At 39.7% G+C, this 12,162-nt stretch overlaps 1 protein-coding gene across 1 annotated transcript in view; it reads left to right on the top strand.

Moving 5' to 3' along the window:
* Positions 1-12,162, top strand: part of LOC135464689 (uncharacterized) — a 60,978-nt gene that overhangs the window by 19,168 nt on the left and 29,648 nt on the right. Inside the window, exons 11-16 of the mRNA XM_064742189.1 lie at positions 770-853; positions 4,589-4,677; positions 5,585-5,650; positions 5,943-6,063; positions 8,731-8,855; positions 11,712-11,884. Coding sequence (XP_064598259.1) covers positions 770-853; positions 4,589-4,677; positions 5,585-5,650; positions 5,943-6,063; positions 8,731-8,855; positions 11,712-11,884 — 658 coding nt within the window. The remainder of the gene's footprint in view (positions 1-769; positions 854-4,588; positions 4,678-5,584; positions 5,651-5,942; positions 6,064-8,730; positions 8,856-11,711; positions 11,885-12,162) is intronic.

Raw genomic sequence — 12,162 nt, 5'->3', positions numbered from 1 at the left:
TGATCAGGTAGTCAGGTGGTTGCCATGCTTAGTAGCCTAAGGCCATCCTATGTACTAAATTTCATTCTAATCCCAGCAGAACTTTTTTGGTAAAGTTTCTGAGACAAAGATAAAAAACATACATGTGAACCACCGATGAAAATCTGAATTTCTGTTGGTACAGGGAATAACATTTATGGGAATTTTCCTCCGGTGGACTGATTTCCGATTTTTCTTTTGTTTAAAATTAAAAAAAAAATCAAAAGCAGCTAATTTTGTTGGAACAGGTGATTGCTAGTGTAATTTGAAGATAGGGTGAGGTATTTTCAGCAGTTTTGTAGACTTTTTTCTGACCATCAGTACCCATGCCTGAATAAATGGCCTGGAAGAGCTGGGAAATGAAACGTGATCGTACACCAAAGTAGGAAACCTACTGGATATGTATTTCTGTTGTTCCCATCCCCTGACCCAAGGATTGTGCAACAAAGTAGGAAACCTACTGAATATGTATTTCTGTTGTTCCCAGCCCCTGACCCAAGGATTGTACAACAAAGTAGGAAACCTACTGAATATGTATTTCTGTTGTTGCCAGCCCCTGACCCAAGGATTGTGCAACAAAGTAGGAAACCTACTGAATATGTATTTCTGTTGTTCCCAGCCCCTGACCCAAGGATTGTACAACAAAGTAGGAAACCTACTGAATATGTATTTCTGTTGTTGCCAGCCCCTGACCCAAGGATTGTGCAACAAAGTAGGAAACCTACTGAATATGTATTTCTGTTGTTCCCAGCCCCTGACCCAAGGATTGTTAAACAGAGGAACAATTGGCGGTATTTATACCAGCTGTTCAACAAGTGGATGATACCTGTGGATGGTAAGCTGTTCATTAGAGGTTTTAGCAGTTGTGAAGTGTAGGGATTCAGTCTGCAGAGTACTGAGATGTTGTCCATGACTGTGTTACTCATACTGTCTGATTCTGAGAGCTCTATGGATGTTAGATGTCGGGGTGATTTTTTTTTGTCGCTTGTTTTGTTTTTTGGTTTTTTTTTTTTCACAAATTGAAGTTTTGGCATTAAAAGTCACATTTGACTTATTTATTTATTTATTTGATTGGTGTTTTATGCTGCACTCAAGAATATTTCACTTGTACGACGGCAGCCAGTATTATGGTGGGAGGAAACCGTGCAGAACCCTGGGGAAACCCTTGACCGTCCCAGGTTTGTTGCCAGACCTTCCCACAAGTCACATTTGGTAGTAAGCTGTCAGATCTTCCGCTGTAAATGTGAAGAGTAGGTATTCAATTTTGAGGGAATGATGTTTCTCATTTTGCCCTTGACCGTCCCAGGTTTGTTGCCAGACCTTCCCACAAGTCACATTTGGTAGTAAGCTGTTAGATCTTCCGCTGTAAATGTGAAGAGTAGGTATTCAATCTTGAGGGAATGATGTTTCTCATTTTGCCCTTGACCATCCCAGGTTTGTTGCCAGACCTTCCCACAAGTCACATTTGGTAGTAAGCTGTCAGATCTTCCACTGTAAATGTGAAGAGTAGGTATTCAATCTTGAGGGAATGATGTTTCTCATTTTGCCCTTGACCGTCCCAGGTTTGTTGCCAGACCTTCCCACAAGTCACATTTGGTAGTAAGCTGTCAGATCTTCCGCTGTAAATGTGAAGAGTAGGTATTCCATCTTGAGGGAATGATGTTTCTCATTTTGCCCTTGACCGTCCCAGGTTTGTTGCCAGACCTTTCCCACAAGTCACATTTGGTAGTAAGCTGTCAGATCTTCCGCTGTAAATGTGAAGAGTAGGTATTCAATGTTGAGGGAATGATGTTTCTCATTTTGCCCTTGACCGTCCCAGGTTTGTTGCCAGACCTTCCCACAAGTCACATTTGGTAGTAAGCTGTTAGATCTTCCGCTGTAAATGTGAAGAGTAGGTATTCAATGTTGAGGGAATGATGTTTCTCATTTTGCCCTTGACCGTCCCAGGTTTGTTGCCAGACCTTCCCACAAGTCACATTTGGTAGTAAGCTGTCAGATCTTCCTCTGTAAATGTGAAGAGTAGGTATTCCAATCTTGAGGGAATGATGTTTCTCATTTTGCCCTTGACCGTCCCAGGTTTGTTGCCAGACCTTTCCACAAGTCACATTTGGTAGTAAGCTGTCAGATCTTCCGCTGTAAATGTGAAGAGTAGGTATTCAATGTTGAGGGAATGATGTTTCTCATTTTGCCCTTGACCGTCCCAGGTTTGTTGCCAGACCTTCCCACAAGTCACATTTGGTAGTAAGCTGTTAGATCTTCCGCTGTAAATGTGAAGAGTAGGTATTCAATGTTGAGGGAATGATGTTTCTCATTTTGCCCTTGACCGTCCCAGGTTTGTTGCCAGACCTTCCCACAAGTCACATTTGGTAGTAAGCTGTCAGATCTTCCTCTGTAAATGTGAAGAGTAGGTATTCAATCTTGAGGGAATGATGTTTCTCATTTTGCCCTTGACCGTCCCAGGTTTGTTGCCAGACCTTCCCACAAGTCACATTTGGTAGTAAGCTGTTAGATCTTCCGCTGTAAATGTGAAGAGTAGGTATTCAATCTTGAGGGAATGATGTTTCTCATTTTGCTCTTGACCGTCCCAGGTTTGTTGCCAGACCTTCCCACAAGTCACATTCGGTAGTAAGCTGTCAGATCTTCCGCTGTAAATGTGAAGAGTAGGTATTCAATCTTGAGGGAATGATGTTTCTCATTTTGCCCTTGACCGTCCCAGGTTTGTTGCCAGACCTTCCCACAAGTCACATTTGGTAGTAAACTGTCAGATCTTCCGCTGTAAATGTGAAGAGTAGGTATTCAATCTTGAGGGAATGATGTTTCTCATTTTGCCCTTGACCGTCCCAGGTTTGTTGCCAGACCTTCCCACAAGTCACATTTGGTAGTAAGCTGTCAGATCTTCCGCTGTAAATGTGAAGAGTAGGTATTCAATGTTGAGGGAATGATGTTTCTCATTTTGCCCTTGACCGTCCCAGGTTTGTTGCCAGACCTTCCCACAAGTCACATTCGGTAGTAAGCTGTCAGATCTTCCTCTGTAAATGTGAAGAGTAGGTATTCAATCTTGAGGGAATGATGTTTCTCATTTTGCCCTTGACAGTCCCAGGTTTGTTGCCAGACCTTCCCACAAGTCACATTTGGTAGTAAGCTGTCAGATCTTCCGCTGTAAATGTGAAGAGTAGGTATTCAATGTTGAGGGAATGATGTTTCTCATTTTGCCCTTGACCGTCCCAGGTTTGTTGCCAGACCTTCCCACAAGTCACATTTGGTAGTAAGCTGTCAGATCTTCCTCTGTAAATGTGAAGAGTAGGTATTCAATCTTGAGGGAATGATGTTTCTCATTTTGCCCTTGACAGTCCCAGGTTTGTTGCCAGACCTTCCCACAAGTCACATTTGGTAGTAAGCTGTCAGATCTTCCGCTGTAAATGTGAAGAGTAGGTATTCAATCTTGAGGGAATGATGTTTCTCATTTTGCCCTTGACCGTCCCAGGTTTGTTGCCAGACCTTCCCACAAGTCACATTTGGTAGTAAGCTGTCAGATCTTCCTCTGTAAATGTGAAGAGTAGGTATTCAATCCTTGAAGGAATGATGTTTCTCATTTTGCCTTGACCGTCCCAGGTTTGTTGCCAGACCTTCCCACAAGTCACATTTGGTAGTAAGCTGTCAGATCTTCCGCTCTGTAAATGTGAAGAGTAGGTATTCAATCTTGAGGGAATGATATTTCTCATTTTGCCCTTGACCGTCCCAGGTTTGTTGCCAGAACCTTCCCACAAGTCACATTTGGTAGTAAGCTGTCAGATCTTCCGCTGTAAATGTGAAGAGTAGGTATTCAATCTTGAGGGAATGATGTTTCTCATTTTGCCCTTGACCGTCCCAGGTTGTTGCCAGACCTCCACAAGTCACATTTGGTAGTAAGAGCTGTCAGATCTTCCGCTGTAAATGTGAAGAGTAGGTATTCAATCTTGAGGGGAATGATATTTCTCATTTTGCCTGATTCTGAGATTTCTATTGATGGTAGAAAAGTGTTCATACTTTTTTTTGTAAGATAGAATGATGTACTAGTGGGAAAACGTGATAAGGTCTTCCCAGCAACCTGTGGATGTTCATGGGTTCCCCCCGGGCTCTGCCCAGTTTCCTCCCATTATAATGCTGGCCGCCGTCGTGTAAGCGAAATATTCTTGAGTATGGCATAGAACACCAATCAAATAAATTAGTAAATACTGGGAAAATGTGAGTTTTGGCACCAATGGTAACATTTGATGATACCTGTTTGATAAATATGATTTTAGGCTGTTTGAGGCTTTGGCAGTTGTGAAGGGTAAGTGTTAAATCTGCCATATCTAAAAATTTCATGCAAAACTATACATGTATGTATGTTTAACTTTTTTGCTCTCTTCTAAGATTTCTGTTAATGTTTGAAAGGTGTTTTTATGATTGTGTAGATAGGATAGCATAAGCTTCAACACAAGAGTAGTGTATGCTGGCCTTCATTTGTTTCTAAAATGTCAAGCTTCATGGGAGAATTTGACGTGGTGTTAATTTCCAGTCTCTGTAAGAAGATAATCTTGTTTTTCAGGATATGTTCCGAATTCTGTCGTGCGGAAGCGGTTTGGACAGAAGTTTGGATTATCAGAAGAAGACAAACATGGAACCAGGCTTCGAATGGTAACTTTTAGATATTTGCATCATAATTCAAGGTGACCATTTGCTCACCAAAATGAAACGCACGTCCGATTTGCAGTGAATCCTTTGTAGACACATCAGATTGGATGAAATAAAAAATTCATAACAGGAGAGACTTTTAAACTCTGTCCAGGAAAATTGTTTGATTTATTAGAGGGTATCAGGGACGTCACAGCAATATTTTTTGCTTGAAATAGTTTGTTTCAAGGTCCACTTGATGAATGCATATAGCAACCTATGTGTGTCAAGTGTCAACTGAAAGCGCAAGTGACATCACCGGTTTCAATATGGTTAGAAATTAAAGGCCACAATAGAATTCAAAGTTTTAATTGCATTTTACTTGATCAAAATATATTATAAAAAATTAACTCAAACTATATTTCTGTGCAATATTTAATGGTCTTTCGTCAGGCATGTACTTCATGCTAGTTTGTTTTTTGGCTTTAAGCTTTAATATACATTGATTCAGTCCACATATCTATGTGTGGTTTGAGAAATTTGATTCAATTCTAGTGAGTTTACTGGCAGTGTATTAATGGGATTAATTACAAATCCATTACCAATTATGACTACTGATGTGTCCAGGACCTGAGATAGGATTAGGAAGGAATTCTCACCAAATGTGCGCGAATATTTGCGGTCGGGGTGTAATGTTCAGTTACACTTTCGAACAGCTGGCCATTGGTTTCTTTGGCAAAAGTCTTGTGTTTCTGTCTGTCTGGCTGTATCCCTGTCTGTTTGTCAGACTGACCGCTTACCTAACTCTGTGATTGTCTCTATGTGTACATGTCAGTGTATGTGGGTGTGTGTCTGTCTGTTTGACTGTCTTTCTGTGTGCCTGTCTCTCTGTCTGCCTTGCCTGACTGTCTGACTGACTGTCTGTTTACAGCGTACCATGAAGTACCGCTACCAAGTCAATAAACGACGAGCCCCCATGCGTCGACGTTTGAAAAAGGTCAGTGATTGCGTTTGAAAAAAAAAAAACATACAACATCAACCTATTTGGATGTATCTTGAAACAAAGAAAAAGTGTGTAGAGGTTAGTTTAGAAAGTAGAACCATGCCCGAGTGGAAAAGTCTAAGCACTGGCACTAAAATTAATCTTTTACAACCTTTAATCTATTTGTCTCAAAAAATTCACTTTTTTAATGGTTAAACTGTAGATGTTTTGACCATTGTGGGTGAAAACTTTCGTAACATGGCAGATTGTCCACTGTATATGTTGCTTGTTGTGCTCCCATCAACAGCTGAACGCTGCTGGCCACAAAGTTGAGAGGTCAGCAACCACAGGCCCCTCCTCTTCCTCTGCTGCGGCCGATTCCAAATTGGGTCAGAAAGGCGACTCCTCCAAGAACAAACAGCTTGACAGTATGTTTTGTTGTGGAATTTAACCATTTTTACTGCCTGTATGCAGCTGAATAGTTTAGAAGCACCATGTAGCTGTTCATTTACAAAGCAGTCATTTTTTTTACCATTTTTATGTGTGCAAATAACACAAATGATGAAAATGTTATCATTTGAAACCCCAAACATTGAAAATGCCCTGTATCAGGCCTTGAAAACTGAATGTAAATTTTATTGTTCTCCACGTTATTTATTTTAAAACATTTTCAAGAAATTAGAAGGGGTATTGGATTCTGAATTCGGCCAGATTTGGCCAACATTAGTTGTATAAGAATGTTGGAAATAGCACTTAAATGAACAAGAAGACATCTTGCATGTAGTTTAGTTTCAAAGAAAGATGTGTATATTACTTTTTGATGTTTGTGTAATACAGTTGGGTATGCAATGTAAATTTCAAACAGTATGCTGATGTACATTTTTTAAAGACTGATACAGTTGTATCAAAACTACATGGGCATTTAAAAGGTGGAGAAAACATAAAAAATACATAGGGCTCAGATGAAAGAGTGCTAAAAGCTGTAAATGTGGTCTTTGGTGGTTTTTTCGATTTTTCTTTAAAGTGAAAGACCTCACCTGACTAATGTGTATGTCCACTGAAAGACAACCATTCAGAGTATCTTAAACTGGCATTAAATATTTTTTTAGATTTCTTTCCAACCCAGTAAAATCTCAGTGAAACTTCGTTTTGACAAAGCTTCAGGACGTCTCCATTATCGAAGGCAAGGTGACATAACGTTTACTTTAGCTCTCTAATGTTGAAGGTATTTTCCTTATGAAAGTCTAGGCAGTAGCATATGATAGGTAAAAGTTGTGAACTTTGGCGATGAAGGCCCAAATGACAAGTACAGCTTCCTCAGAAACTAGACATAGTGGAAGAATATTTCTTGCACTGCTTGAACTGTTGATACGGTAGGACTACTATATTATGTACATGGAGCTCCAGCTACCCTGCTTCAGTAACCTAGCTACAGATGCACGGCTGCGTTGATACGGTAGGACTACTATATCATGTACATGGAGCTCCAGCTACCCTGCTTCAATAAGCCGGCTACAGATGCATGGCTGCGTTGATACGGTAGGACTACTATATCATGTACATGGAGCTCCAGCTACCCTGCTTCAATAACCTAGCTACAGATGCACGGCTGCGTTGATACGGTAGGACTACTATATCATTTACATGGAGCTCCAGCTACCCTGCTTCAGTAACCTAGCTAAGGTGCATGGCTGCGTTGATACGGTAGGACTACTATATCATGTACATGGAGCTCCAGCTACCCTGCTTCAATAACCTAGCTACAGGTGCACGGCTGCGGTATCCCTGGTGTGATTGTGCTGGTGATTTTGACTCCAGTTAAATATTTACAAAATTACAATGGATTGTTGTACAGCTAGATTCATGCTCAATAAATCTAAATACCACTAAGGCTGATCTAGGCATTCAACTGTCGCTGGATTTTATGCTTCAGTTTTGTAGAGGTGGCTTCTAAGATGAAAGGACCTAGTTATTGGGGATGCCAGAGAAGGCACTTCGGCTTCAACACAGCGTTTCAGTAATCTTACTGTATTTTATTAAAGAAAACGAAAAAAAAACATCCCTGGTTTGTGTGAAAGATGAAGGTGCAAAATTGAAATTCTTCAGGTGTAATAAATCCAGAGAGAAAAAAAGTTATATCAGAAGATGTTGTCTTCTCATTCCCATTAGCAGTCCGTATCCCTAATGAATTTTGCAGACTTGGATATTTGTTATTTAGAAACTGCTGACGAAACGCTAAAATGAATGACAAAAAATGTATTTGAGGAAATGAAAGATGTAAACGATCCTAAAATGATGTCTTATATTGTAGTTCTGTGTTATCATATGTCACTTTGTGGAGTGAAAGGGTAAAGGCTACGTCACAGCTTGCGCTACACAGTCTGATAGCTACGTGTTTGATTGGATGAAATTCTCACGTTGGCTGCCTCCACTGACACCAGCCATTTGTGCAGCATTGTCATTTTGTTCTACATGTTATTCAGTGAAGTAATAAAGTATGACACTTTTTAGAAAGCTTGAGTATCCTCCTCTTTGATTGAAATATGTTTTAGTCACGTGCTGTCTTCATAAATATAAAAATTATAATAATTCAGATTAAAAGCATATGTTTTAAGAAACAAATTCACATGCTGATAAATTTATTAGACACGGATCACATCATTATTTGGGACATTTTTATGCAACGAAGATAAATGCCAAAAGGCGATCCCAAATATCAACTGTACAAAGTATTTTCTAATACAATTTTCTCCTGAAGAAAAAAAATAATATTTGATCATATTTGCAGAGAAGTTTTGACTCTCTTTCATCTGATTTGGCACCATTTTCATGTTTTCTTATCCTTTAAAATCAATATTAACTTTAGTCTGAACTGAAGTCAATTTAATAGTTCTGTAAAGACAGGCTGAACTTATAATACATGCACTTTTGAACAGCCAGCCTCAGAAGTGTTTTAAACACAAACAGTCAGATGTACTACACACGTGTAAAGGTATGTAAGAATAATTGAATACACCATTTCACGTGAATTTGTTGGATGTCAAAGGAAAATATTATAAATATTTTGTTATTAATGTATCACTTTAAAATTTCAGACAAATTGAAACTAGGTCAATTCGAAGGTGAAGTGCGCCCTCGAAGAGCATCTATGGCTGTAAAAGACAGGAGAAAGAGCAAAAGGCTGGATGACCTAAACGATGATGAACCTGTCACATTTCTTGTGAGTTGTAATATTTTATTTATTTACTTGGTAATATGTTATTTATTTATTTAGTAATATGTTATTTATTTACTTAGTAATATGTTTTTTATTTACTTTGTAATATCTGACTTGTTTACATGGTAATAACTTGTTTATTTAGAAGTCGGGAGTTGGGAGTTGGGAGCCTCCCCTGGGCTGGGTCATACCAAAGACTTTAAAATGGTACTTGGTGCTGCCTTACTTAGCACTCAGCACTGAAAGGTCAGAGCAAAAAACAAGACTGGCTGGCCCGGTGTGAATATAATGTGACTGTGTGAGATGTCTGTTGTCTTCAGCCTGATCCTTCAGTGGCGGTGTGGGCTCGCCCTGCCACAAGAAAACACAGCATATTTATATATTTATTGAATTGGTTTTTTACACTGTACACAAGATTATTTCACACATACGATGGCGGCCAGCAGTGTGGTGGGAGGAAATCAGTCAGAGCCCGGGGGAAACCCATGACCATCTGGATGTTGCTGTCAGACCTACCCACATACAAAACATAATATATGTACACACACCTAATGACTCCTCAGCATCAAATGACCCTAAGCATGCTTGCATGCTTATTTATTTACTTGGTGATATCTTCGATGTTTACTTGGTAATATCTTCGATGTTTACTTGGTAATATCTTCGATGTTTACTTGGTAATATCTTCGATGTTTACTTGGTAATCTCTAATTTATCTACTTATCTAAAGCTTTAGATATGAAGGAAACCACAATGGGTAAGCCCCCGCCCCCTGTCAAGGTACTGGTATGTCTGACACACCCTCATTCCTCAACCTTCATACATATGTACATATGACGAAAGAGCAACTTTCTGTGCAATTTATACACATTTATAATAAGATAAATTAGGAAAGTGTAAAAATGATATCCTACTGTAAAAATTTAAGTTTCCTCACCTAAAGTAGTTATGTGACATTCCTCTAAAAATGTAATTTGTGGGGGCAGAGTTTTAGGTCAGAATTTTATCGTAGTAAAGATGAAGGCTACTAATTGTGAAAAGGGTGTTATTTACATTTTTCTGCATGGCATCGGCATATTTATAGCTTTTCAGTTCACATCTACATGTAGTTAAGATTTTGTGTATTAAACTCATGTGTTTCTGTGCAATCACCATGGTAGACAGGATGCCTGGGATCAAACCCAGGTAGGGCAGTACCAAAACATTCAGCGGTGTACTTGCTGTTGCTTAGCCCTCAGCAACATGACTGGGTGGCCCTGTGTCATTATAATGTGACTGGGCGGGGTGTCATGTCTGGTGTCTTGGGCATGATACTACAGTGACATTGTACTACAGTGGCAGCAGCACTTTGGCAGCATGGAGTCATCATGCTACAAGAAGACACTATATGTAGACACACCTACTAACTCCTCGGGGCCTCCACGGCTGAGTGGTTTGCGTGCAAGCACAGAGCAATGACTCGGGCCTCCAATCAATGCGCTTGCTGTGAGTTCATTTAAGTAAAGCTTGTGCCGTCATCCTGTCTGGCCATACTTGTTTGTCAGGAACCTGTGGATGGTCGTGGGTTTCCCCCAGGTTCAACTCGGTTTCCTCCCACTATAATGCTGGCCGCCGTATTGTGGGTGAAATATTCTTAAGTGCGGTGTAAAACCAAATTAATAAATAAATATCGACTCCTTGTCATCACATGACTGAAAAATTGTTAAGGACCGGTATGACATAAAATACCATATGTACATACATATTTTAAATATTTTGCGATTTTTGTTGAATTTTGTCAGTGGTCATGTAGCCTTCCTGAATTCTTGGTGTTGTTATTTATTGTCCTTGACACTGTGTTATTTTTGGCGTGTGTTGTGCCCTGAGCATTGGCATCCATTAACAGGGAAAACAGTGTTAAACAAAATGTTAGGGATGGTATCAGTAATTTACTCTAAATCAACAATGGAATATCTCCGTCATGTTATTGTGCTCTACATGTGTTAAAAAGTGCCGCCGGTGTTAGGATCAGGAGTTTGTACACATGTAGAGCACAATAACATGACGGAGATATTCCATTGTTGAGTTGGAGTAAATGACTAAATTTCTGACTTGATGTATTATTTGTGTATTAGAATGAATGTTAACGGGGAAAGCAATGTTAAACAAAATGTTGGGGGTGGTATCTTAAGACTTACTGCATATATTGAGCTCATGGTTTGCGCACATGTAAAGCATGGAGGCACAAAGGTGATATTCCTTGATTCGGTGTGTACATATTACATTCTGTTGCTTAGTGTACTGTGTATTAGAATCAAAGTTGAACAAAGTGTTAAGTGGGGTATCTCAGAAGTACAGGATGTATTGACCTGAAGTTCTACATGCATGTAACTTTTAGCACAGTGACTCTACATGGATGCTCCATCTCTGATGCTCTGTGTGCAGTGTAATTATTGTAAATTACCAGATTTACCATTTCACATACTTTATGTATCGAGCTGAAGCTTTGCATTCAGGTGTCTTCTACAGGTGAGTTGTTTGGTAGCCTTCCTATCAAATCTTTTTTCAGCAGATCCATGTCAAACTCAAACAAGACATTTGTTAAAGACCCTTACTAAATTAGGAAGCCTCCGTGGCCGACGGGGTCAGCACGGCACAGTGACCCAGGAGCCCCTCTGACACCAATGCGGCTGCTGTGAGTTCAAGTCCAGCTCATGTTGGCGTCCTCCCCAGTCGCACGTGGGAGGGTCTGCAGCAACCCGCGGGTGGTTGTGGATTTCCTCCCATCATAAGGCTGGCCGCCATGGTATAAGTGAAATATTCTTCAGTACAACATAAAACACCAATCATATAAATAAATATATTAAATTACATTGGCAGGCGGATATCCAAATGAAGGGGGCAGAGATTTTCCTTCGCATAATGAAAGAAGATTGGTTTCCTAAAGGGAACATTGACAAGCTCCACATCATAGCAACGCTGTTGTCCATCATCGAATCAGATGACCCCACCATCAACAGAAGTGTTTGCAAGTACATGATTGAGATCAGAGAGTGAGTATTTAACTTGTCGGCTCAATCAAAGAGCATTTTTATAATATGCATGCAACTTTCAGAGAAATTCTCATATTGGCACAGGCTGTGTAAACAGTATGATTTTTTCAATTAGACAGCTGAATGTAAACAATTTCTTCAAACCACATCTATTTTTAATATTGTCAGTTTTGTTTATCAAATTATTCAACAGTTTTCATGTTAAAGTATTTTGAGAGCATTTAAATTGATCATAGCAAGCTGTAGTCTAAAGGCCTGACTGTGCATATTTAATGCAG

This window comes from Liolophura sinensis, chromosome 4 (genome assembly GCF_032854445.1).
Source record: "Liolophura sinensis isolate JHLJ2023 chromosome 4, CUHK_Ljap_v2, whole genome shotgun sequence".
Classification (NCBI taxonomy): Eukaryota; Metazoa; Mollusca; class Polyplacophora; order Chitonida; family Chitonidae; genus Liolophura; species Liolophura sinensis.
The sequence above is the reverse complement of the archived record's forward strand: the minus strand, read 5'-3'. Positions and strand labels throughout refer to the sequence as shown.